Source organism: Prionailurus bengalensis, chromosome F2, assembly GCF_016509475.1.
Source record: "Prionailurus bengalensis isolate Pbe53 chromosome F2, Fcat_Pben_1.1_paternal_pri, whole genome shotgun sequence".
NCBI classification, from domain to species: Eukaryota; Metazoa; Chordata; class Mammalia; order Carnivora; family Felidae; genus Prionailurus; species Prionailurus bengalensis.
This window is the reverse complement of record NC_057353.1, coordinates 16,640,861-16,665,736: the sequence shown is the minus strand read 5'-3', so window position 1 is coordinate 16,665,736 and position 24,876 is coordinate 16,640,861. Positions and strand designations below refer to the sequence as shown.

Genomic DNA, 24,876 nt, shown 5'->3' with positions numbered 1-24,876 from the left:
TCTCCTGAAGCCTTACTCTTTGGCCAGCATAAGGTCATCTTCTCACTGTGTCCTCTCATAGCCTTTCTTCTGAGTGCGTGTATCTCTGGTGTTCCTTCCTCTTCTTATAAATACTGGCCTATTGGATTAGGACCCACCCTAATGGTCTCATTTTAAATTAATTACCTCTTTTTTAGGGCCCCATCTCCAAATACATTCACATTCTGAGGTACTGGGAGTTAGGACTTCAACATATGAATTTGGGGGAGGATACTTTTCAGTCCGTAACAGTGGGTAGATAGATATCTGTCAGTCTGCCAATAAGAAGAGGGTTTTAAAGTGTGAGATCAACTGTTGGGTCAAGAGCAAGATTTCTTAAATTTGGCACTTCTAACATTTTGGGTTACATAATTCTTTGTTGTGGGACCTGTCCTGTGCATGGAAGGATGGTTAGTAGCATCCCTACTTCTACTCACTAGATGCCAGTCATGACAACCAAGTATCTTTAGACATTGACAAATGTCCCTGGGGAGTAGGGCAAAATTCCTACCCAGTTGAGAATCAATCTGTGGCTTTCTCTATTTTAGGAAGTCTAAGGGCAGAATATAGATGAGTATGGATGGTCAGTGCACTATATGTAAATTAAAGGCTCTCCTACCTCACCTTTATTATAAATTATAAATGATAAAGCTGAGACTTTGAGAGAAGAAGTAATTTGCACACAGTTGCATCTAACAGTAGTAGAAAAGACAGGATTGGAATCCAGTTCAGTTGACTCCTAGTCTCGTGCCCTTTCCACGAACTCAACTTTTCTGCTTCAGCATGATTTGTTCTCTTCAGAGAGATTTCTCCTCTTTAAAGGAAAAAGTCCCCAACAGATTATCTGGATTCCTTGAATTAATAAACTCTAGTAACAGCAAAAGCTTTTGGGAGGAACCCTTTAACTCAAACTTTTGCATGTTTTAAAAAAGAAATTAAACTCTGATCTCAGTAAGAAACTGCTTTAAACTGGGAGGTTGAGAGTAGATGGCTACTGTGTTCTATCCTCTATTAAATGATTACAGATAAAATACCGACTTCATCCATTCATTCGTGTATTATTTATTTCTTCCAACTCTCTGGCTGAGGACAAGCATTGCAGTGTGTGTGTGTGTGTGTGTGTGTGTGTGTGTGTCCGCACACACACTGAGTGCCTGCCTGTATTTGTGTATTGTGGGTGTGCGTGATGTCTGTGCATTTCTATGTGGCATGTGTATGTATGCATACACATTGGGTGCACTAAATTTGGGTTTGCTCAAAAAGGAATAAACAGAATTTTATCAGAATAGTCCAGAGTATAGCAGTATTACCCAGTGCTTCCTCTAAGGACAGCACACACTCATTTGGTGTTGCTGATTTTTCATCCTTAGCATCCACAAAGCACTCTGAGATCTCTTCTAACACCTTGACAGATGGTGATTTGACCCCCAACCCCCCATCACCCAATTTGGGCTGACAGTATTGGCAGCCTGCTGCCTGGAGGACTTATGCTGCCCATCAAAGTCAGCTCTGATGAGGCTTTGAAGACACACACGTGTCAGGTGTGAAAGAGCTTCACAAGTGGGCCCAGACCTTCTAATCTTACTCCCAGGAGGGGCCAAGAACTCTGCCCACTGGAGCCCATGACCTTGACCTTGACCAGCTGAAGACACTGAATCCTGGGCTTGGGAGCAGAAAGAATGCTGTGGACATTGAGTCTCCAGGGATCCAAGAGAGAGAGAGATGATTGGAGACCAATCTGAAGGGGAAAGTGAAGTCTGGGATGAAGGAGGGCAGGGTTCAGTCACTCTTTTGTTACCGTATGGGAAAATTTGTTTCATTTCTTCAAATATTATAAATTCTATGATAGAAGAGACTCCTCCATATTCTTTTCCCATGTCCGCCATAAGGCCCAGCAGAAAGTGTCTGAATACTAGTTGAGTGATACGTGTATTCCATTCTCTGTTTCAGTAGTACTTACACATGGGGGTTTCATTCATTCATGTATTCAGCAAATACTTAGTGAGTGCCTACTTTGTGCCAAGGATTGTCTTAATTCTGGATTACAACAATGAGCAAAACAGACAAAAATCCTTGCCTTTTGGAGAGACAACAAATAAATCTGATAATTAAGATAGAATGTGAACACTAAAGAGGACAAATAGGGGGGGGTTCCATGTATGTGGGAAGGATGGGTTAAAATTTTAGATAGAGTGGTCAAAGAAGGCCTCAGTGATGATCTGTGTGAAGACCTGAAAGACCTTGGGGAAGAGAGGAGAGGAGAGGTGCTTTCTGTTTAGATCATTTTGTAGGACTCAGCACATCACTTACAAAGTGGGTGTTTTGTTTGTTTTTTTGTGAAACATCTTCACCTCTCACAGGAATCAGTGTTCTCTTGCTTCTGCCTTCGGCCAATCCTTGCACCTATGCACTGGGTTCTATCTTTCCTACCTCCTAGAAATGCTTTTACTCATCAGTATGGAACTCACCTTCCTATGGGCTCAGGTTGAAACTTGCTTTAGGGTCTTCCTTCTTAGTACACAAACAAACAAACAAACAAACAATGAAATTCCCTTCCTGAACATTGTATTTACCTCTGCCTACCACTTTATTCTCTTCTCTCTTTTATGGCAAAACTTATTGAGAAAATGGTCCTGATTTACTGTCTTGACTTTGGCTTCTCAACCCATTGTTAGATGGCTTTCCTCCAAACCATTAAAATTCTACTTGTGAGGGTCACTATGCAGATTAAAAAGCCAGTTGCTCAGCCTCAGACCACCTTTCTAGACTCTCTTTTGGGATCCTGGGACCAGGAGTCTGCAAACTCCATTTGTCCTTTGTCATCTGGTTTCCACTGGGTGTTGCTGAGAGGGGACACTAGAGGGAGACTGTCAGGCAGGAGGAGGTGGAAAGGGTTTGTTCTTCCCCATTTGCGTGCTGTTTTGGTCAGCATCTCCCCAGAAGCAGCCCCACACCCCAGATGGAGTTGTTGGCTCCAGTCCCCTGCTTCTGCCAGCACCCTCATGCCCTTCTCCTCAGAGGTCGCAGCCTCTGCTCTGCTGGGCCCATCCTTCAAGTTTCTAAGGCATCAGCTCTAGCTGAGTAGGCTCCCTCCCCTGAGTCCAAGCTCCCCAAGGCCCTTAAATGAGCTCCAGAGGTATCAGAAGCAGCTGGGCAGCACTCCCTCCTTTGAGGCCAGAGCCCAGCTCCATGGGGCCTCTGCTCCAAGGGCCTGGATTCGAATGGCTCCCACCTCTGCCTTTGTTTCCCTGGCCCTAGAGGAGGTGATTGCTTCCTGCAGTTAAAATCTCTGTGCTTTCTCAGTCTTCCCTTTTGCATTTTCAGCTCTTTAACCCCTGGATTTGGCTGCCAAAGCAAATGGATCTCTCTCCATCTTTTGTATCAGGTAGCATTTTCCCTTTCTGACGGCTCTCTCCTTCAAGAGCTCTCTTCCCTTCTGCCTCTTGAGACCATTCTTTCCTGGTTCTCCTTCTCACTCTTGAACTGCCCCTTCTCAGTCTCCCCCTTGATCTCTGGCTACCCTTTAAATCTTGACTGTCCTGAGCTCCCTCCCTGGCTTCTCTTCTTACCCTGCTCCATTCCAAGCCCTGGCTTCAACCTCTTGTTAAGGATTCCAGTTCTCCAGGCTTGTTCAGACTTCTCTCTAGAGCTCACACTCCTGTTTACAATTGCTGGTTAGATCTTTCTTCTGAATATTTCACAGGCTCTTTAGTCTCAGTATTTTTCAAATAAATCTTGTCATCTTCTTATCCCAAACTGCTCTCCTGCTATGTTCACCATCTGCTCCATTGCCTAAGACATAATGATAAGATCTGTTTGGGTTTCTCCCTCTGCCCTACATCCTGCCTTTACTTGCACTTAACGTTTCTTTAGGCTTTGACTTCCCTCTCCAGCTCCTGCCATAGTTCAGATAATGAGAGCTAACACACAGCACTTAATGTGTTCCAGAAGCCATACTAAGGACTTTGTATAGAACTCATTTAATCCTCACAGCAGTAATTCTATGGGGTAAGTCCATTTTTATCCCCATTTTACAGACGAAGAAACTGAGGTATAGAGAATTTATGTGACCGACCCAGTCACTCAGCTAGTAAGTTACAGAGCTTAGATTTGAGTTCAAGAAGGTGGGCTCTTAACCATGCCGCACAACAGCCTCTCAAGCACCTTGGATGAATCCCCAGCTTGCCTGAATCAGTTTCCTTCTGTGGAGCTCTTCCCAAACCTTCCTCCTCCCCACTGTCAGAGTAGACTCCCTTCTTTGTACTTACAGACCCCACTTACCATAATTGTTGTTAACACGTCTTCCTTGATGAGCAGTGACTACTTCAAGGGCAGTGGGGATTTTACTTGTTCATTTTTCGCTCCAGCATGTAGTATGGGGGCTAAGACATAGTAGAAGCTCAGTAAATATTTTGGGGACTAGAAAGAATTATTTTCAGTACTCTTTGGCCAGTTGAGTTCAGTGGTTAGAACCTGAATTGGGGTCTTCCTCTGGGCATATGTTTGTCAGCTGAGGGACACACCCCCAGGGACAGTCACTTATGTCAGAGTGAATTTGGCAAGGTGATCTTGGTTGCCTGACAGTCCCTGCCTGACAGAATAATATAAGAAAACTTTCACAAAACAGTGTGATCTGCTCTTGGCTTTGAAAATTCTACCAAATGGTGGGGAAATAAGAAGCAAGACTCACGGCAAAGGCAGCATGCTAATCAGCTCCGTGTGTCTTATCTCATGTTGTAAGAAAAAAGAATCATGCAAATGTTGTATAATTGTTTGTCTTCATTATGTGAGCTTGTTCCTCACTTCATTATGCACAGAATTTGCAAGTTGCTTTCTGCCTTCCTCCCATTTCAAATAGCTGATTTGAAATTTCAGGAGAGGTACATATTAATTAGCAGGCCTCCATATAGCAAATATTAATTTAGAAACTGGTGTGAAGCATAAACATCAGCATAACAGCCATTATAGAATGAGAAATGATATAAATGTTTTCAAGGTCCAGATAGATGGGAGGTTGTAATCTATTTTGAAGATCTGGATAAACACATTTTTTTTTTTTTAGTAGATTGTCCCCCTTGCTCCTGGGGATGACAGCAAAGGGTGGATGGAATGGGATGTTCAGCATGGTTTATATAGAAGAGGTGTGAGGATTAAAATTAAGGAGGAAAAAACAAGAGCAAACAGCGAATAACTATGGATAATACCTAGGTAAGTTTCCAAGGATGTTCCCATTGAGCCCAAATGTTTTAGTTACTGTTCTTTTGAGTATAATGAACACAGGCAGTGATATTCCTCATAATCACACCTTGTGGTTAGTGCCAAAGAAAGAGACAAACCAGGAGCATGGGGTAAATATGGGGCCTGTTCCTTCAAACCCATGTGTCCTACCTCAACCCTCCCTAGAGCTCCTGGGAGGCCTGAATAAGAAAGGGGAGGAAAGAACAGAGAAACTCTTTGGGGATCCCAGCACCCCTTCATATATTAGCTGGGAGACACCAGCCAACTTACTTGCCCATTCTGAGCCTCTGGTTCTTCATCTACGGACTGTATATAATAACATCTACTTTTTAACAAGGTTCCAATGAAGATTAGAGATAAGGAAGGTAGAGACTTCTAGAAGAAGCATAAAAAGGAGACACTTTCCTTGACCAAAAGGGAAGGAGCTGCAGTGTCTCAAAGGTCCAGATGAGAAGTCTCAGTGGCTAGTTTCTGAGAACCTGCTCAGCTCCTTTCATAGTACCCATCCACCCACAGAAGATTTCTGATAAAATCCCAACAGATACAAACATGGGTTGACATTTTTATATTTCATTAAAATCTCAAAGCCCCAATTTTCAGCCACTGTTTATGTTTATCCTTATGTTTATTCATGACCCACTGAAGGTGCTCAGTGTTGAAGAGAACTGACATGGTTTCAGGGGCCCTGCCATTATTTTGGGGATGTGATTGAGACTAGGATAGACACAAGGGCCCTTCTTTGAGCCATCCCCTTCTTGGTGCTCCCAACCCCATCCAACCAGTCTCACCACCCTGGCCCGATATCAAGGAGGCCACCTGTGTATATGGGAATGGACATCTCAGTGGCACTCTGCTTCAAGATCAAGAGCCTCCCCCACGATTAGACACAGAAATAGGAGCAGGAGGAAAATGACAGCTCTTTTACGGAAATCTAAATGACGTAGCTTCAGGAGGTTTGGTGAAAAGCCTACTCTTTGCCATCTTCCCCCACAAAAAGCCCTACGGAAAGTTCAAGCACCCAGGAGGGTGGCTTTTAAGAAAGCCACTGAAGGAGCCAAATAAATATGTTTATGCATTTTCTAAATTTAGACCAGTGGGGAGAGACATACTGTTTATAAGTGCTTGAAAGGTGTAAACATTGTGGAGGTAAGAGGAAGCTGAAGGGGTGCACAAGAAACTGTATCTCAGAATATTTGATGGAACAGGATGAACATGCAATTATTAAAGAAATGATATTTGGAAGAGGCCTGCTAGTCTAGGGCTGGCCTCCTGGGAAGACGTGAAGGCAGCTGCACCTATGCTGTCCCCACTGCCTCCGTCTGGCTGAAGAAGGGGGTGGAGGGGTCATCTGGGGATTGAGGCAGGAAAACAGATGAGTAAAAGAAGATTTTTAAAAATTGTGATGAATGATTATTTTTCATTGCCTAACCTTAGAGCAGAAACTAAGAATGAACAATAGTAAGGTCATCCAAGAACATTTAGGGTGTGGAGAAAAAAATGGACTCTCAGCTACCTTGATGCAAGTGGCCATCCAGGTCAAATTTGGAGAACCTGGCAGGTCTGTAGCAGCCTGTGGGGCAATGGAGCTCCCGCTGGGAAGTGAAGGACTCACTGATCTTAGTATAGAAAAGGGATGTTTATATTCTTGTATTTTATTTTTTATTAGGAATTTTATTGTTGTCTTTAACCCCTCCTTATAATGTAAAATTCCCCCTTGAGTACACCTAGTTTCAGTTAAATGGATAAATGATTAAGTTAAGAATAGAAGTTTCAACACAGAAATAATCCTTAAGTGAGCAGACATTTACCAAATAGAGTGACATCAGCCAAACAGATATTTCCCAGCTCAAAATTATGCTATTCTGAAGTAAAAGTGTATCTTTGAGAAGACAAGGAGGAACCTGAAATGCATAGTGGAAGAAGTCAGTTTGAAAAGGCTGCAGACTGTGTGATTGCAACTATATGTCATTCTGGAACAGGCAAAGCATAAGGGCAGTAAAGCGATCAGGGGTTGGAGGTAGAGGGGGAGGGAGGAAGGCATGAATAGGTGGTGAATAAGGGATGTTTAGGGCTGTGAAATGACTCTGTGTGACGCTGTCATGGTGGATACATGACATTATACATTTGTCAAAACTCACAGAATATACAACACAAAGAGTGAACCTTAACGTAAACTGTAGCTTTACATTAGTAATAATGTAATAGTAATGTAATTAGTAATAATGTAATTAGTAATAACGTATCAACGTTATTGGCACATCAGTTGTAACAAATGTAGCATCCCAGTGCAAGATATTAGTAGTAATGGGGGAAAACTTAGGTGGAGGGAGAGAGTACATGGGAGTTCCTTGTACTTCCTGCTCACTTCTTTCTGTAAACCTAAAACTGCTCTTAAAAAACAAAAATTGTTGATTAAAGATTTTTTTCTTTTTAAAAGAATTTTTTCAAGTTTATTTATTTTGAGAGACAGGGAGAGACAGAGGGTGAGCAGGGGAGGGGCAGAAAGGGAGGGAGACACGGAATCTGAAGCAGGCTCCAGGCTTTGTCAGCACTCGAACCCACGAACCGAACCGTGAGATCATGATCTGAGCCAAAGTGGGACACTTAACCGACTGAGCCACCCAGGCGCACCCACCCCCACCCCCCAAATTTTCTTTTTCTAAATCATCTGGGTGGCTGAAAAACCTCCGGTATTAGAAAAAGAACATCTCAGTGATTACATTTATTTTATTTCATTAATAAACATAAGCCTAGTAAATACTGAGCTAATGCTAGGCTCTGAGGAGCTGAGATTAAATAGAATCACTGCCTTCAGCAGTAACAGTAACCACATCATTAGCCCACAACAGCAATAACTAATGTTTATTGACTGCTTCTTCTGTTTTAGGCCCTGAATTCACTCTCATTTAATTCCATAACCCTAAGAGGGGCAAATAAAGAAAGTTACGTTTTATATTGGCTTGACAAATAAGGAAATAAGTTTTGGAAATTTAAATAACTTGCCCAAGGTCACCCACCTAGGAAATAATAGAGTCAAAACTGTATTGAGGTAATCTGACAACTGCCGTACCCAACTCTAGGGTATATCCCCACAGGAACACGGAGCCAGGTGTTCTATTTGCAAGGCTGCTTTGAAGAGTTTTGTTGTTCTTAGGGAAATCTCCAAGTAAAGAGAACAGATTCCATTATAAGCAGGAATGTGATATGGTTCTGCCTCAAAAAGCTGAGTAACTCTTTTTACAGAAGAAATCTATCAGATTATATAATTGTATTTCTCCATTCAAATTTGAAAAATCCCTTTATTGCAATTATTGTTGTTGCTGCGAAGAGTACATTAGCACAAGACAGAACTTTACAGCTATTGAGACTTAAACTACAAGGAAAACAAATTGGAAAATGAGGTGAGGCTCAAGTATGTATCTATATTTAACTTTATATGAATAAGAGGAGCATTAAACTTCACCGCCGCTTGAGGCCATTAAAATCTTTTTCATTATCCTGGGAACACTATTGCTCAGATCACTTCTAAAATTCATGGAAAAGAGAACAGTGACTGTGGCAAATGAGACAGATCCTTTCTTTCCCACACACAGGTTTCATATAGCCATCCTTTCAAGAGTTTGTTGACTCACAGTTGTGAGACCACCTTGAATTAATGTCCTCTTAAGTAGGACATAGTCAATCTAACAACCAAGCAAACACCACATGTAAGTAGTGTACTAGGAGTTACGGGCTACAAGGTGGGAAGTAATCTCAAAAAGAACTAGAACACAGATGAACAAGCACATACACATAAGAAAAATAACTGTAGCTCTCATAATGAAAGCTAGCATCACATTTCCCACAAATGGATGATGGAAGCCTTGGAGATGAAAAGAGCTTGCAGCAAAGTTCAAAAAAGGTCTACACCCACAATGAGAAACAGCATCTTTGAAATCCACAGCTGCTAAAGGTTGGCTACTTGTCATCTCTGTCCATCCTTATGGTCCTCACTGCCTACTACTTCTTGAGTGACTGAATTTTTTTGTGTGAAAAACCCAGTATCACCCATTACAATCAGTTTTGTCTAGGACACTAATGCCTTTTCACACTCAAAGAAGTTCCTCCTTTGCAAGGTAGGCCCACAGATTTTGACTGGGCTAAATTACTGTAGAGACCAAGTCCTTCTCCTCACCAGGAAGTGTACTTGACCATTTATGGGTGGTGAGAGAGAGCTCTATAGCTCTTTCTCAGGTGACCCTTCCCAGGGCAGGTAATCCTGAGAAGCATTGGAAATGGCATTTCCCCATACCCTGAAACCCTCTCTTCAAGGGTAAAAAAAAAAAAAAAAAAAAAAAAAAAAAAAAAGTTATCTTTAAAGTTTCTTCCAGGAGTGGTAGAAAATGACTCAGTAGCTCTAATCATGGACTTTAATATGGATGCCAAAGAAAGTGTAGCTGGACTCCACATAAAATGCCTTGAGTTATTGTATCTCCCAACTAGTGCCACAATAAACTTGCTTTGTGGTCAAATAAGTCTGGGAAACACTGAAGACTTGAGGATTTACACTGCAGAAAAAATTTTAAATACTAGAAAATCCTGCATTAAAAAATGTGTTTAACCTTTCTTTACATCCCCCTCCTCCGTCTTTCCCTATGGAACACCAGTAAATTCCTAGGAGAGTTCTTTGAGAAATCTTTCTTTAGAGTCAAGAGATGTTCATGAATATAAATACCTATGCAGGATGCTTGGTTGATGGATTTCTTTCTTATGACCAACCATTGTAAGATGATTAGTTCCTGCAAATTGCCCTTCGTGACAGAAAGTTCACACACATCTTCTCACTGCCCTCCATCCATTATCCGGAGCCTAAAACAGAAAATTCGATGTATTATGATGTAAATAGAAAGGTCAGTCCTGTCTGTCAACACAAGGCCTTGTTAGAGAAGCAGAAACGTGCCCCTTTTCTGTTGCTCTGAGTCATCTCTCCAGGGTAACTAACTTCCTAACTTTTGGAAAAATAAAGGGATGTGTAACAAAATTCTTGCCATTTTCTGAGGAAAGGAGATGAAGCACACCATGATTCTGGATGCTGAGAGAATTATTGACTGATGGGGAACTGAAAGGAAGCCCTGCCCCTGTAAACCCCCAAACAGGAGTGTAGCTGCCCATGGGTAGTGTCCCAGGCTCCTGGAGCACTCACGGGAGACCCTGCCATTGTCTTGTACAGCTCCTGTCATCACTGGCATGTGATGTTCATGCTACAGAGACCCAGTGTTAATGACCTGAAGACCATAATTCATTTGTCTGCCTCCATGCCCCTCCAATCTACTCTCCAACACTGTGTTCAGAGAAGTCTTTCCAAAACACATGTGTGTTTACCTCCCCTCCCTCTGAGATTCCATCAAAGTGGTAGTATAAACCCAAAATGATAGACTAGGATGAGGACTATATGCAGGTAAGAGGGCTTAACAAACTTCTGAAATAAGTGGAGCAGAGAGGATGAAGGGTCTGCAAAGGGGGTAGCTGAGGAAGGAGAACACAGAAAATGGGAGTGGTGTCTGAGGAAGAAGGTAAGGACGCTATTGCAGAGGCACACAAAGGAACAGGCAGCTGAGGAAGGATCCCACCTACAGAACCAAGGAGGGGCTCAGGACTTAGAAATTCCAAGTATCACCAAAGGCAAGAAGGAGAAAAGGGGTCAAAATAGGGAGGATACTTGAAGGTCTATATTTGGAAGAGTCAAGCCCTCTAGCAACATTTCTCATCCCTTGTGGAGAATGTTGAACATTCAAACATCTACCTGTTAGGCAAAAAGAAAAGAAACATTTGCAAAGTATGTTATTATTGGCCAAATTGCATCCCCCCAACATTCCTATCTTAAAGTCCTAACCCCCAGTACCTCAGAATGTGACTGTATTTGGAGATAGGGCCTTTAAAGAGGTACTTGAGGTAAAATGAGGTTGTATGGGGTCCAGTATGACCCCAGTCCTTATAAGAAGATGAGATTAAGAGAGACGTGCACAGAGGAAAGACCATGCGAAGGCACAGGGAGAAGACTGCCATCTGCAAGACAAGGAAATGAGCCTCAGAAGAAATTGACCCTGCCGACACCTTAATCTTGGACTTACAGCCTCCAGAGACATGAGAAAATACATTTTTGTTTGTTTCAACCACCCAGTCTGTGGGACTTCATGTTGGCAACTCTAACAGACTAATACATGTATTTTCCTTAACTGAAATTGAATAGCTCCAGATAAAAGTTCTCTGTAATTTGACACTGACGGGTGACTGTTTCACTATCTGATCACCCTAAGAGGTAGGCTGCTTGGTGACAAGATCCTTGCTCTTCACAGAGAGTTCCCAGTAAGCTTTGTATCACCTAATTATTAAAAAAAAATTTTTTTTTAATTTAATGTTTATTTTTGAGAGAAAGAGAGAGACAGAGCATGAGTAGGGAAGGGGCAGAGAAAGAGGGAGACACAAAACCCGAAGCAGGCTCCAGGCTGTCAACACAGAGCCCACTGGGGGCTTGAACTCACAAGCTGTGAGATCACGATCTGAGCCAATATCGGTGCTCAACTGACTGAGCCATCCAGACACCCCTTAAAAATATTTTTTAATGTTTATTATTTTTGAGAGAGAGAGACAGAGCATGAGCAGGGGAGGGGCAGAGAGAGAGGGAAACACAGAATCCGAAGCAGATTTCAGGCTCTGAGTTGTCAGCACAGAGCCCAATGGAGGGCTTGAACTCATAAGCTATGAGATCATGACCTGAGCCGAAGTTGGTCGCTCAACTGACTGAGCCATCCAGGCGCCCCTGTATCACCAAATTCTTAAATATGAGAGCGCCACCATTTATACATAGTTTACCTTAAGAGATTTAAGGATAGTCTCCAACATAAAATAGAGAAACCAAGAAAATACATTTTTAAAAATGACCGTGGATGGAACAGATAATTCAGGGAAAGAAGGTTAATGTTTACTACTTAATACTCTTAAAGAAATTTGAGAAACAGTTAAATTATACAGCAAAAATAAGAGCTATGAACAAAGGATGGAGAAAGAATAAAAAGCCTGGAAGTTGAATATATGTTGTAAAATAAATTTAATTGAAGAACCGTAGGATATTTAAGGCCCTCCCAGAAAGTAGAACACAAAAGAAAGAGCCCTAAAAGGAGAGAATATAATAAACATAGAGGGCCAGCAGAGGGGGAACATCTTATAATAGAAGTCCCAGAAAGAGGGGTGCCTGGGTGGCTCAGTCGGTTGAGCGTCTGACTTAGGTTCAGGTCATGATATTGCAGTTGGTGGGTTTGAGCCCTGGGTTGGACTCTGTGCTGGCAGCTCAGAGCCTGGAGCCTGCTTCAGATTCTGTCTCCATCTCTCTGCCTCTCCCCTGCTTGTGTTCTCTCTGTCTCTCTGTCTCGGTCTCTCTGCCTCTGTGTCTCTGTCTCTCTCTCTCAAAAAAAAAAAAAAAAAAAAAAAAAAATGAAGTCCCAGAAAGAAAGAGCAGAAAGTGGAGGAAATTATCATAGAAGTTAGTAATGCAAGAAATTTTCCTACACTTGAAGAGCAAGAATCTCCAAATTAAAATGGATAAGTAAAGAAAGACCCAATAGCATTGTGAAATTTCAGAACATCAATGACAAAGACAAAATACTAAAGTCTTCAAGTGAGAATGAGAGAGGGAAAAGGGTCCTATAAAGAAATGAGAATCAGAATGACATTGGATTTCTCATCAGCAACATTGGATGATAAAACACAGGGAACAGATTTGTCATGATTGAGAATCTAAAAGAAAAATGGGAACAAAATTAAGTCAGTAATTCTAGGAAATTCTAGTAATTCTAGGAAAAATCAGACTGAATATAAAAAAAAGGTGATTTGGTATTATAAAACAAAGGCAAGGAAATGTAATCAAAGTCTATGACTTTTTTATTCAGTGAACAATTTTTACACAGTCAATAATTACAAACTGTATTGCTTTTTAACTTTTAGATCAATCTATAGTAAAAATACAGAAGACTTAATGATTATAAAAGTATTAACATGGACAATCTAGAAGTGAGACGAGTATTAACATGGACAATCTACAGATGAGAAAGCCTGGTAGATCAAGGTGCAGAAAGCTATGTGAAAAGCTGAAGTGATACTAATATTCTCATTTACAGTCTGGAGGGTTAAGAGATGTTGTTTATATTTGAAGTATCAGGAAATGATTCTGTGGATGTACTTAAAGGTACAAGGGTCAGATGTAGATGAAAAATTTAAAAGCAGGTCATTAGGATGGTGATCTACAATGAGGAATGAATAGAAATTGTGGTACATCTCCTTGTAGTCAATAAAATGGGTATCATTCAGACACAGAAACATGTCTGAGATATTTTAAATGAAAAAAATAAGTATAAAATTTTAGTTATAAAATGTTCATCTAGTTATTTCTTGATGATAGGCTTATAGGTCATTTTCTATACATTCATTCAACAAGTTTTCTATATAGTTCATCCATTTAGAAGGTTTATTGATTATCAACTATATGTTTCAGCACTATGCTAGGGGCTGGGAGTAATGAATATGGAAGTTTATAATACTCAAGTCTCTGCCACACAGCTTATAGTCCAGCAAGAAAGATACATATTGTACAAGTAACTATTTGAAAATGTGAGCTTTATGGTGCACCTGGGTGCCTCAGTTGGTTAAGCGACTGAATTAAGCTGAGGTCATGATCTCATGTTTCATGTGTTCGAGTCCCACGTCGGGGTCTGTGCTGACAGCTCAGAGCCTGGAGCCTGCTTCATATTCTGTGTCTCCCTCTCTCTCTCTGCCCCTCCCCCTCTTGTGCTCTGTCTCTTTCTCAAAAATAAATAAATAAATAAATAAAATAAAATGTGAGCTTTATGGATGGAAGACAATCATGATGTTAGGAGAGCATTGAGCACAAGTCCTAAACCTAATCTAGGAACATGGAAAAGATTGCTTCAACCAACTTCTTTTAAGTTTTAAATGAGAGAGATTTGTTTTGTTTTTGTTTTTGTTTTTTTAAAGCAGAGATTCAAAGATAGGAACATATTGTTATCTCAGTTACATAAATGCATGTGCTCAGGAAAAATTCTCAAGGGAAACAGTAAAACATTAACTGAGATTATATTTAGATTCTGGAATCTGAGGAATTTTGTATTCTTCTTTATATGTTTATGATTTTTTCCAAGTTTTCTGCTAAGTGGATGAATGGCTTTGATAATAAAAGTTATTGTTACCGGTGAGGCAGTTACATATTTGTGCTTGGAGATCCGTTCCCTAGTACTGCCTATGGAAGCCAAAGGCAGTTCCTAATCTATCTGAAGCACAATTACAGTTGCCAAAACATCTGTCTACCTTAGGCATTTCTTTCTTTTTTTTTTTTTTTCCCAACGTTTATTTATTTTTGGGACAGAGAGAGACAGAGCATGAACGGGGGAGGGGCAGAGAGAGAGGGAGACACAGAATCAGAAACAGGCTCCAGGCTCCGAGCCATCAGCCCAGAGCCCGACACGGGGCTCGAACTCACGGACCGCGAGATGGTGACCTGGCTGAAGTCGGACGCTTAACCGACTGCGCCACCCAGGCGCCCCACCTTAGGCATTTCTAAAGGCTGTCACTGGAGATGGTAGATTCGTTTCAACAAATATTCCAGTTAGCAAACTTAGAGACTTTGTTTGCATTTTGCTAATAGAAGCACATATTGGGATACTCCTCAAAAGTGCAAGGAGATGCAGATGACACGAATAAGCCAAGCAGTGACCTATTATTTCTGATACTTCTTTGTTTATTGGGCTACTGTGTCATGCCTCTAAAAATTTAACTATACCCTATAGTATGTTTTTATTGAAAAAATGTGGTTTAAAATGTAAAGTAATCCTTGTTTTTATGCCCATGTTCCTTGGGTTGTGTTTCTGGGTTCTAAAAGCATTTAGATTAGTTTTCCGTGACTACTTTCAAGAAGTTATTCCTACATGTAAAATCAAATCTGTCAGTGGTAATTTTTATGGACTTGGACATTAAGTGTACTGCACATATACGTCCTTTGCCTTACATTATGTCTTCAGTCGCACGTGTATATCATTACTTTGAGAACCACATAACGATATTTTATCCAAAGATCTTTTTTCTCCAACATGAACTAAGGTGGAAAATCAAATTAATGTATCTTAAGTTGGCAATATATATAAAAACCTCATGTTATAACTACAAGATTCAGCTGAAAGGTAAATGGCAGTGTGTGCACCCAGAGATTTAAAATCAGGTTCCAGGGGCGCCTGGGTGGCTCAGTCGTTAAGTGGTCAACTTCGGCTTGGGTCGTGATCTCGCGGTCTGTGAGTTCGAGCCCTGCGTCAGGCTCTGTGCTGATAGCTCGGAGCCTGGAGCCTGCTTCTGTTTCTGTGTCTCCCTCTCTCTCTGCCTCTCCCCCATTCGCGCTCTGTCTCTCTCTGCCTTTCAGGGATGAATAAATGTTAAAAAAAATTTTTTTTTTTAAATAAAAAAATAAAATCATGTTCCAGGTTAGGGCGCCTGGGTGGCTCAGTCGGTTGAGTGACTAACTTTGGCTCAGGTCATGATCTCACGGTTTGTGAGTTTGAGCCCCGAGTCGGGCTCTGTGCTGACAGCTCAGAGCCTGGAGCCTGTTTTGGATTCTGTGTCTCCCTCTCTCTCTGCGCCTCCCCCACTCATGCTCTGTCTCTGTCTCAGAAATAAATAAACATTAAAAAAATTTTAATATAAAATCACGTTCCAGGGGCATCAGCACTTACAGAAAATCTCCTGTGTTCTCATTCCTTAATATAAGGAAAGGGTAGGAATGGTGTATAAATGCGTCACTTTATCTAACTTCATCTTCTTACTTCTGTTTGTTTCTGTGTCTCTGCTAGAAAGGGGGGCGGGTTTCCAAAGGGTATTGTTATATTATGGAAATAGTACAGTCTGCTAGTCCAAAGAACTGGGTTCTGATTCTGACTGTACCATTAACCAGTTAAGTCACTTAACTTCTCTGGTTCTCATTTAAACAAATGACCTCTCTTAAAAACTGAGAATAAACTGAGGGTTGATGGGGGGTGGGAGGGAGGGGAAAGCGGGTGATGGGCATTGAGGAGGGCACCTGTTGGGATGAGCACTGGGTGTTGTATGGAAACCAATTTGACAATAGATTTCATATTAAAAAAATAAAAGATTTAAAAAGAAAAAAAATAAACCAAATGATCTCTTCAAGTCATTTCTAATGTAAATGTTCAGTGATTTGATGAGATCTAACTGTTGGATAAATTGTGGAGAGTAAAGGCTACTGTGCACAGTTCCTACTCCTCTGGGATCCAGACCTTTTGTCGTCACCCCTATTCAGAGTCACTTTGTCCTCTACCAACTACCTACTTCAGGAAAATCTCACAGCAAGGATTCAACAGTGATGAGGGAGCTATAATAAAACAACATCCTCCATATGGCCCAAAGGAGAGAGGTCTTAAGGGGTATGGGTTTAGAGTCCAAAACATGTGTCTTCTCTGGAGGGAGCTCTCAGGCCTCCCCAGCTAAATTCATGCTCTTATCCTTTTCCTAGTTCTTCTTCTGAATCCATTTACCTGAACAGTTTCTTCCAAATCTACTTTCAACTCCAGATTGATATCTAAGCTGATTCTGCCAATGGGGACAGTGAAGGGGTCATAAAGGAAAGTAAGCAAAAAAGTCAATATCCATTCAAAGGGGGGGGGGGAAAGCCCACAATAACAAAAACCAAAGTTCTGTATGCCCCCTACCAACATAAAACACTGCTTTCCTATAGAAGCTCACCCATTTTCTATAATTCTGATTTTCTTTTAACAATCTGCATCTTTCCTAGAAGACACATTTTTTTGTTCTCTTATGTACATTCCGTATAAAAGTGCATTCCATAGCACAATGAGCAACTATGGGCTGAATTCTCTGGAAACTGCCATCATTTCTCTTTCTACCTTCCTTTTGTTTCTAAGAGCAGTTGTGAATTAGTATAGACCCAAAATAGGAGTTGAAATATGTATTGCATCATTTGTCTTGTAGCTACAAAGGAAGCCGCAGAGCTAACCAGAAATGAGCAATGGGAGATTTCTGATAAACAACTCTGATGCTTATCTATAAGCTGAATTAAATCATAGACACCAGAGTTTGGAATTGCATTTTGAATGGCAAAATTAGAGGTAATTGCCTCCCACTTATATGATAGTGTCAATTTAATGTGGAATTTGAGTATGGTTTTACAGACTTATCATTCCATTTTGTGTTAGTGCAGAGAACATTTATTTACTTATCAGGCTTCCATGGAGCACGTTTAAATTTGGAAAAAGAAATGATTAAAAAAAACCAAACAAACACCTGGGTGTCCTGATATGGATACCATAATGGATGTTGATAGTATTTAGAAGTAAAATGAATGAGATTACCTTTTTACAGACTCAGTATTCATCAGTGAAAATATGCAAATGATGAATTCAGCCTTGTTATCAGGCAGTTTACGCCTCTCCCAATATAGAGCAGGAAGTTAGAATGGATTCTTCTCTCATTGGGTTTTCATCAAGTAGACCAAATGAAGATTGTGTAACTCATGCACCTTTGGCTTGTCCTTTCTCTAATTTGGGAACAGAAAAATCAACAATTAATTTTGGATTCTGACAGAGACAAAGGAGGAGCAGTGAGGTTCTGGGGGAATTTAAAATCTTGCAGCATCCCCAACTGACCCTGGTTTGGGCCCCTTCATCATGGAAGCAGCTCCTGCCAATCATTTAAAAGACTTGAGTCTTGTTTCAAGAGACTTATTGGTCTTGCTTCTGCAAACTCACAATTCCTTTATTTACTCTTGGGAAGAAAACTCAGGTAGAAGCTTAAAAGCTGGATGTCCCTGCACTTCCATCTCCTTGTTCATCATCCTGAACCAGGCAGAAAGGTGATGGCACAGTTTGTCTCTAGCAAAAGGATATGTTTAGATGCTGAGTTGTTTCCAGAGACAACTGGTCAGAGAAGTCAGGGGGAGAGAAAAAAGCGGGATCCAGATCCCCTGTAACTGCTTGCTGCTTTCCCCACAGGACTCTGCATTGATAGACCTCCTGTCCCATACTCTTCCCTTCCCCTCTCATTCGATGTCTCTTTTCTGACCCTAAATTTCACCTTTCATAGTAAGAGGTCAGTATGTTTTCATACTTGGGAAATCTCATTCAAGAATTTTTGTCAATGGACAAGTCATAAGAAGCCCTTCCATTTTAGGGCTCGTTGACGTCACCAAGGAGGCGATAAATATCTGTTGATATAATTGGATGTGAGATTCAGTGTTGAGATAGCAAAACTCTGCCCCTCGTTCTCTGGCAGGGCCCTATGATTTATGCAGGAGCAGAGGCAGCACGCAATCGAGCTGTCAAGAGAGCGTCAGCTTATTAGGCAAATGCTGCGTGGTTTCTGAAGAGGGTCGACGCTATAAAATCCCACTCCAGGCTCTGGTGTGGAGAAACTCAGAGCCCAAATCGGTTGAGAGACTGGAGAGAAGGAGAAGAGAAGAAAAAGAGAGTGAAGACAGAAAGGAGAAAAGAAGAAAACCCTTGAAAAAGCCCCGGAGACTTTCCTCTGCAGAGAGGCGGCAGCGCCCCACTCACCTGCAGAAGCACCTCAGAAGGTAGGGAGCGCCTAGACGGAAATGTGCCTCCAACTTTGCATTGCCTGGGCTGCCACGGTGTGCGAGGCCGAGCCAGGTGTCCCGGTGGGGCCGAATGTTGAGTGTGTGCGTGTATTTGCTGACTGTGCCTCAAGATTCTGATAGTAACTGGGATGTGTCAAAAGCAAAGTTAGACGGTTGCTAATCGTTTTTCGAACTGCCAGTTACTCGTCACTGGCGGTGTAGACGAGCCCCCACCTCCCCCGCCATCGATCCCGACCCCTGAGAGAAGGACTTCAGGGCTAGGATAGAGAAAGAGGAGAAGGAGGAGGAGGAGGAGGAGGAGGAGGAGGAGGAGGAGGCAGTTCTCATTTGGGAGGACAACGCTGAAACATCCGGAAGGCGGGCGGGTATTTACAGCGGGTGAGACATGAAATTTGTAGATCTTCTCGAGAGCTCGGGGAATCAGTTTTGGGGATCGTTAGAAAGGGGACTCAGAGACCCTTCGAGGGTCTCAGAAGGAGAAGGGTCACTCCAGCCTGGCGTGGGGCTGAGTTTTGGTGCTGAGCCTTGTAGGCGTCCCCTTTCCTGCCCCGCCCCGCCCCCCAACTCTAGAAGTCCCAGTTCGGGCGCTTCAGCACCGCGGACAGTGCCTGCCCGAACGCCTAAGGCAGGTCCACGGGTGTAAGTGTAGGAAGACCCCCCAAGCGCACCTTCCGTTTGAGCTCAACTCTGACCAACTCTTTCTTTCTCTCTTCCCTTCTCTCATTCCGCTCTCCGCCCACCTCTGTGCCGCAGCGAGCGCCCCTAACATGCGGCTGCCGCTTCTCTTGTCCGCGGGCGTCCTGCTGGTGGCTTTCCTGCCCTGCCCGCCATGCAGGGCCCTCCTCAGCCGGGGACCCATCCCGCGCGCCCGGCAGGCCCCTCAGCAGCCCCAGCCCCTGGATTTCTCCCAGCTGCCGCCGCAGCCCCAGCAGCCCCAACAGCCACAGGCTCGGCCCATCCTGCTCCGCATGGGAGAGGAATATTTCCTCCGCCTGGGTAACCTCAACAAGAGCCCCGCTGCTCCCCTCTTGCCCGCCTCTTCACCTGTCTCTGGCGGCAGCGGCAGCCACCTTTCACCGGACGAAGCGGCCGCCAACTTTTTCCGAGCGTTGCTGCAGCAGCTGCCGCTGCCCCGGCGCCCGCTCCCGCTCGACAGCCCCGCAGGTCCGGCTGAGCACGGAGCCGAGAACGCCCTCGGCAGCCGCCAGGAGACACTCGAGAGGCAGAGGCGATCCGAGGAACCTCCCATCTCGCTGGATCTCACCTTCCACCTCCTCCGAGAAGTCTTGGAAATGGCCAGGGCTGAGCAGTTAGCGCAGCAAGCTCACAGCAACAGGAAACTGATGGAGATTATTGGGAAATAAAACTCTGCGTTTGGCCGGAAGGATGCAGTATTTAGCACGCAAAAAAAATAATAAAAAAATCAAATACAGTATTCTGTACCATAGCGTTGCTCTGATACCATTTGTTTGTTTTTTTTTTTTTTATAGCTTGAAGTCTAGACGATGTATAGCAAGAGAGCCTATACTCCTTAATTAGCATGCACAAAGTGTATTCACACACAGTAACAGCAGCAAAATGTTATTTGTATTGTCTACTTTTAGTTTCCATTTCCAGGTGTCTTTAATGGTGTTTAGAAAGTATGGACCCAGAATGAAATGTTTTGAAGCAGGCAGAAGTCACTCAATTTATTTTGTTGTGGTCTGAGCCAAAGAGAGTGTCATTCTTTTGGATAGGTGAAACAAAATCTGTAAGCTCTTTGAATCAACCTTTCCTTGTAAACGTTTCAGTAATAAAAACATCTTACCAATCATTGGTCAATTTGGTTGTGTAAGAGAATGTCGAACATTTATATTTTTAATAAAAGCTGCAAAGGTAATCATGACTTTATTTTTCCTTTTCAGTATTCATAGGAGTAAAACTTCCAGCCCCTGGCTTCCTTCGACCTGACAGCAGCACAAGAAGTGCTGAAAGCTCTTTGCATTAATTTCCTACTAAAAATACAAACATATGTCAAGTGGCTTACACAGATACTGCAGTCGCCTTGGACTCATCTGTGTACCTCAGGTTACTCCTCTGAGGTTAAGTTAAATAATTTGGGAAGTTGCTTCCAACTCTAAGACTTGGTAGTTCTATGAATGGTAGATCAATTCATAATAGAAATAACATTTAACCCTGATTAACTATAAGATGTTAAATAATTGGAAAGGGCAGAGAAGGAGGAAAGGAAAAGAGAAATGTTGAGGCAGGGCATTCCTCCAAACTCTAGGGCCAACATGCTGCCTTTTTTTTTTTTTTTTTTTTTTTGGTATGAGGAAGTCTCACTTTATGAAGCTACTACATTAGCACCATAAAATATACTTCTTCTATGCTATTTGTCAGTGCCTACTTCTAATAGGAGAAACTCAATAGTTTCTACACTTAAATATAATGCTGTGAAATGGCACTTGGGAAACTTTTTATATAAAAAGTATTTTGACTTTAATAACTTCACAAGTGCGCTTCTCATTTATGTCTATACCAATCTTAGTTTAATTCTTAAGGATACAAATTATCTCTAGCATTTCTAAAATGGAACAGGTGCAGCCAATTAGTTTTATAATGCATTTATCTTTGGTAGTTGAGTTACAACTTACAGAAATTCAATTGAATGTTTAATACTTCAAAATTAATTTGGATGTCTGTAGATGCTTCTTCCCTTGGGACCCCTTAAATACACTTGACTGATGTATTAATAAGATAACATGAAACACTGAATGAGTCATTATAAGACTAAGTTGTTAAAAACAGCATTTATTTAAGAGTTCATACAGAATAAAGTTATACTTATGTTTTGAGAGAGGCATCATGGTGGGACAAATAAAGCATGATTTAAATATACATGTATTTTATATGTGTATTGTATGTGTACATATATTTAAATACATGCAGTTATTCTATAGTTCACCAGGTTGGTGCCTCAGTAGATACATAAGGAAAGTAGACAATTGCTGATGGAAATTCTTTTTCAATTTAATTGCTTGATATCTGCACATCTAACTAAGATTAGAAAAATGTCACAAGAAATGTCCCAGGCCTTCAGCCTTCTGGACTATGGAAATATCACCAGAGTTAAAGAACATTTCTGGATATATGAGTGACATCTGTTATGGAAATGAGGAAACCTTTGTAAAATGTTTCATATCTTTGGTCAATGATTTACCTTTTGTCCATATATTGATAAATCAGTCACTTCTGAATTAACACTGAATTTCACTGACCAACTGCACGGTTAAAGAAGAAAGAATAAGAGCTACTATGATATAATAACAAAAGCCAGTGCCTATTAGAGACAAGAGTGTAGTGTATACTTTTTCAACACTTGCCACTTGTTACAGACACACGCACACATATCACACCTACATACTCTTTATAATGTTTCCCACACAATAAAAGATTTTCATAAGATCAAGTTTCTTTTTTCCAATGCTTTCAGCAACTATGTTTTTCAAAATTGTTTTCCCTCTGGAAAGTCATCTGGAATTAAAGGGGTTTTTGTTTTGTTTTGGTTTGGTTTTTTGCAGAAATCCTGTTCAGAGGTCCCTTTCATCACCTGCATTGTATTAATTTCATCTAGGTTCCCTGCTGCTGGTGTGCATCTCAGCCAGGCAGACAGAGGGCAACAGTTGGAATGAACATCATTCATTCAGGGAGTTCAACCAGGAAAAGGAGAAGATGTGGCGAGCTGGCTCAGAATCAGCTCCATTCCCACTCCCCGAAGCTGCAGCCTGTACCTGGAGGGGAGGGTCCTCAAATCCAGTCTGCAATAGAAGAAAATCTGAATCAGAGGAAGAAGAGCCTAGTCCTTTTGGGTTCGTCCAGTCACTTTTCTACTTAGGAGAAAGGATAATAATAATAATTATTATACAGGGCATAATTATTATTAGGGATAGAAAGCAAGCTCAGGCCCTCTTGGCTATGGCCAAGAGTCCTGAAAGTAATTCACGCTCATGATCCAAAAAGGGGCAGCAATAATGCATGCAGTGGAGGGAAGTTCTTGGGAAAGAGTCCAGGCTATTCTTTTTTTTTTTTTTTAAGTTCACTTATACATAATTTACTGAGGTAAAAGTGGCATTGAACTAATAGGAATTTGGATTTAGAAATGTCTGCAGCATACAACATGATGGCTATAGTTAATACTGCTGTATGACATATTTGAAAGTTGTTAAGAGAGTAGATCCTAAGAGTTCTCCTCACAAGGGAAAAAAACCACAAAGGAAAAAAACATTTTTTTTCTTTTTGGCACGTCTATGAGATGATGGATGTTAACTAAACTTTTGGTGGTAATCATTTCATAATATATGTAAGTCAAATTATTTATACCTTAAACTTATACAGTGCTGTATATTACATATGTAAATAGTATAATTTTTGCAATGCTGCAGACTTAGTTTTGAGCAAATCATGAATGAAAGGACTTTTTTTCTCTAGGTAATAAAATCTAATAGCGTAAAATTTTATTTTTTATATAGCCATCTCTTTAAAAGGTACCTATCTTTTATAGATACCAGACAGATACAGCTGTGATTTTTGAAGTAATTGATCAATCTAACCGTGTAAGTGAAATTTATTTCTGTTGTTTTAAGCTTAAAAAATAACAATGAAATGGGGGACAATTATAAAGCAGTCTTGCTGAAATGCAATGTGATGTATAAACTCAAACTCCGTACATTTAAAAGTACTCTGACAAACACAGTTCTTCCTAGAACTACTGAAGATGGGCTAATATATTCTGATGACTTCACTGGTAAAATTATCCCACTGGGTTAGAATGCCAGTGATTTCAAAGCAATGAGGTAGGCACATGCATTCAACTCTGAAGCCCTGAGTGATTTTATGAAGCTGCTACATGAATGGACACTAGCTGGCATGACAAAGCAGAACTTTGGTAAGTATAGTGTTTTGTTGCCACTTAAAATAGTTTTGAGTGAAAAATGAGTATTTTTCCTACACCTTCCCAGATTTTACCCTAAATATAAGTTTGGGGGTAACGTTTCAAGTTTAATAAATTTGTCCCAGGTCCTTGAGATTATCCTTCCCACTGCCATGTTGTTCGTCAATAGAAAGTTTCAAAGGGCCGGAGTGCCTGGGTGGCTCAGTCAGTTAAGTGTCCAACTTTGGCTCAGGTCAGGATCTCAAGGTTCCTGAGTTCAAGCTCCACATGGGACTCTGTGCTATTAGTACAGAGCCTGCTTCAGATCCTCTGTCCTCCCCTCCCCCCACTCTCTGTCCCTTCCCTGCTCTCTCTGTCTCAAAAATAAATAAACATTTTTTAAAAAAAAATAAAGTTTAGGGGCGCCTGGGTGGCGCAGTCGGTTAAGCGCCCGACTTCAGCCAGGTCACGATCTCGCCGCCCGTGAGTTCGAGCCCCGCTTCAGGCTCTGGGCTGATGGCTCAGAGCCTGGAGCCTGTTTCCGATGCTGTGTCTCCCTCTCTCTCTGCCCCTCCCCCGTTCATGCTCTGTCTCTCTCTGTCCCAAAAATAAATAAACGTTGAAAAAAAAATTAAAAAAATAAAAAATAAAAAATAAATAAATAAAGTTTAAAAGGGCCATGAAATCATATTAGATACAGTAGAATAAAACTTATGCATGTAGTTTTCCATGAAGGAATAGTTGACACGTCAAATGAAATTGGACTATTGAACAAAGGCTGCTATTATGTTATTAGATTCTGTTGGTAATAGATTAGATACCTCAGTGTCCTTCAAGTTGATGTGGAAAAAACAACATACAGACAGAATTCTGTGCCTATTTATGTACCTCAAACTCTTCTCTTCCCTACCGTAGTCACCTTACTCTAATCCTAAAAACAAAAAGCCCATACCAAACTAAAACAAAACCAACAAAAAACAACAACAACAACAACAAAAACCCAAACCAAATGATCTGGGCATATCAATTGTTCTGTAAAAGA

At 41.4% G+C, this 24,876-nt stretch overlaps 2 protein-coding genes across 5 annotated transcripts in view; one reads left to right on the top strand and one right to left on the bottom strand.

Moving 5' to 3' along the window:
* CRH (corticotropin releasing hormone) overlaps nucleotides 1-20,801 on the top strand; it is a 189,482-nt gene extending 168,681 nt beyond the window's left edge. For both annotated transcript variants that reach the window (XM_043602207.1, XM_043602206.1), the window contains exons 4-5: nucleotides 18,598-18,898; nucleotides 19,676-20,801. In XM_043602207.1, the coding sequence (XP_043458142.1) occupies nucleotides 19,690-20,286 (597 nt within the window). In that variant the 5' untranslated portion in view covers nucleotides 18,598-18,898; nucleotides 19,676-19,689 and the 3' untranslated portion in view covers nucleotides 20,287-20,801. The remainder of the gene's footprint in view (nucleotides 1-18,597; nucleotides 18,899-19,675) is intronic.
* An 894-nt stretch (nucleotides 20,802-21,695) lies between these two features.
* TRIM55 (tripartite motif containing 55) overlaps nucleotides 21,696-24,876 on the bottom strand; it is a 44,156-nt gene continuing 40,975 nt past the window's right edge. For 2 of the 3 annotated variants that reach the window (XM_043602202.1, XM_043602204.1), the window contains one exon: nucleotides 21,696-22,722. In XM_043602202.1, coding sequence (XP_043458137.1) covers nucleotides 22,600-22,722 — 123 coding nt within the window. In that variant the 3' untranslated portion in view covers nucleotides 21,696-22,599. The remainder of the gene's footprint in view (nucleotides 22,723-24,876) is intronic. The other variant, XM_043602203.1, reaches the window with a different exon arrangement.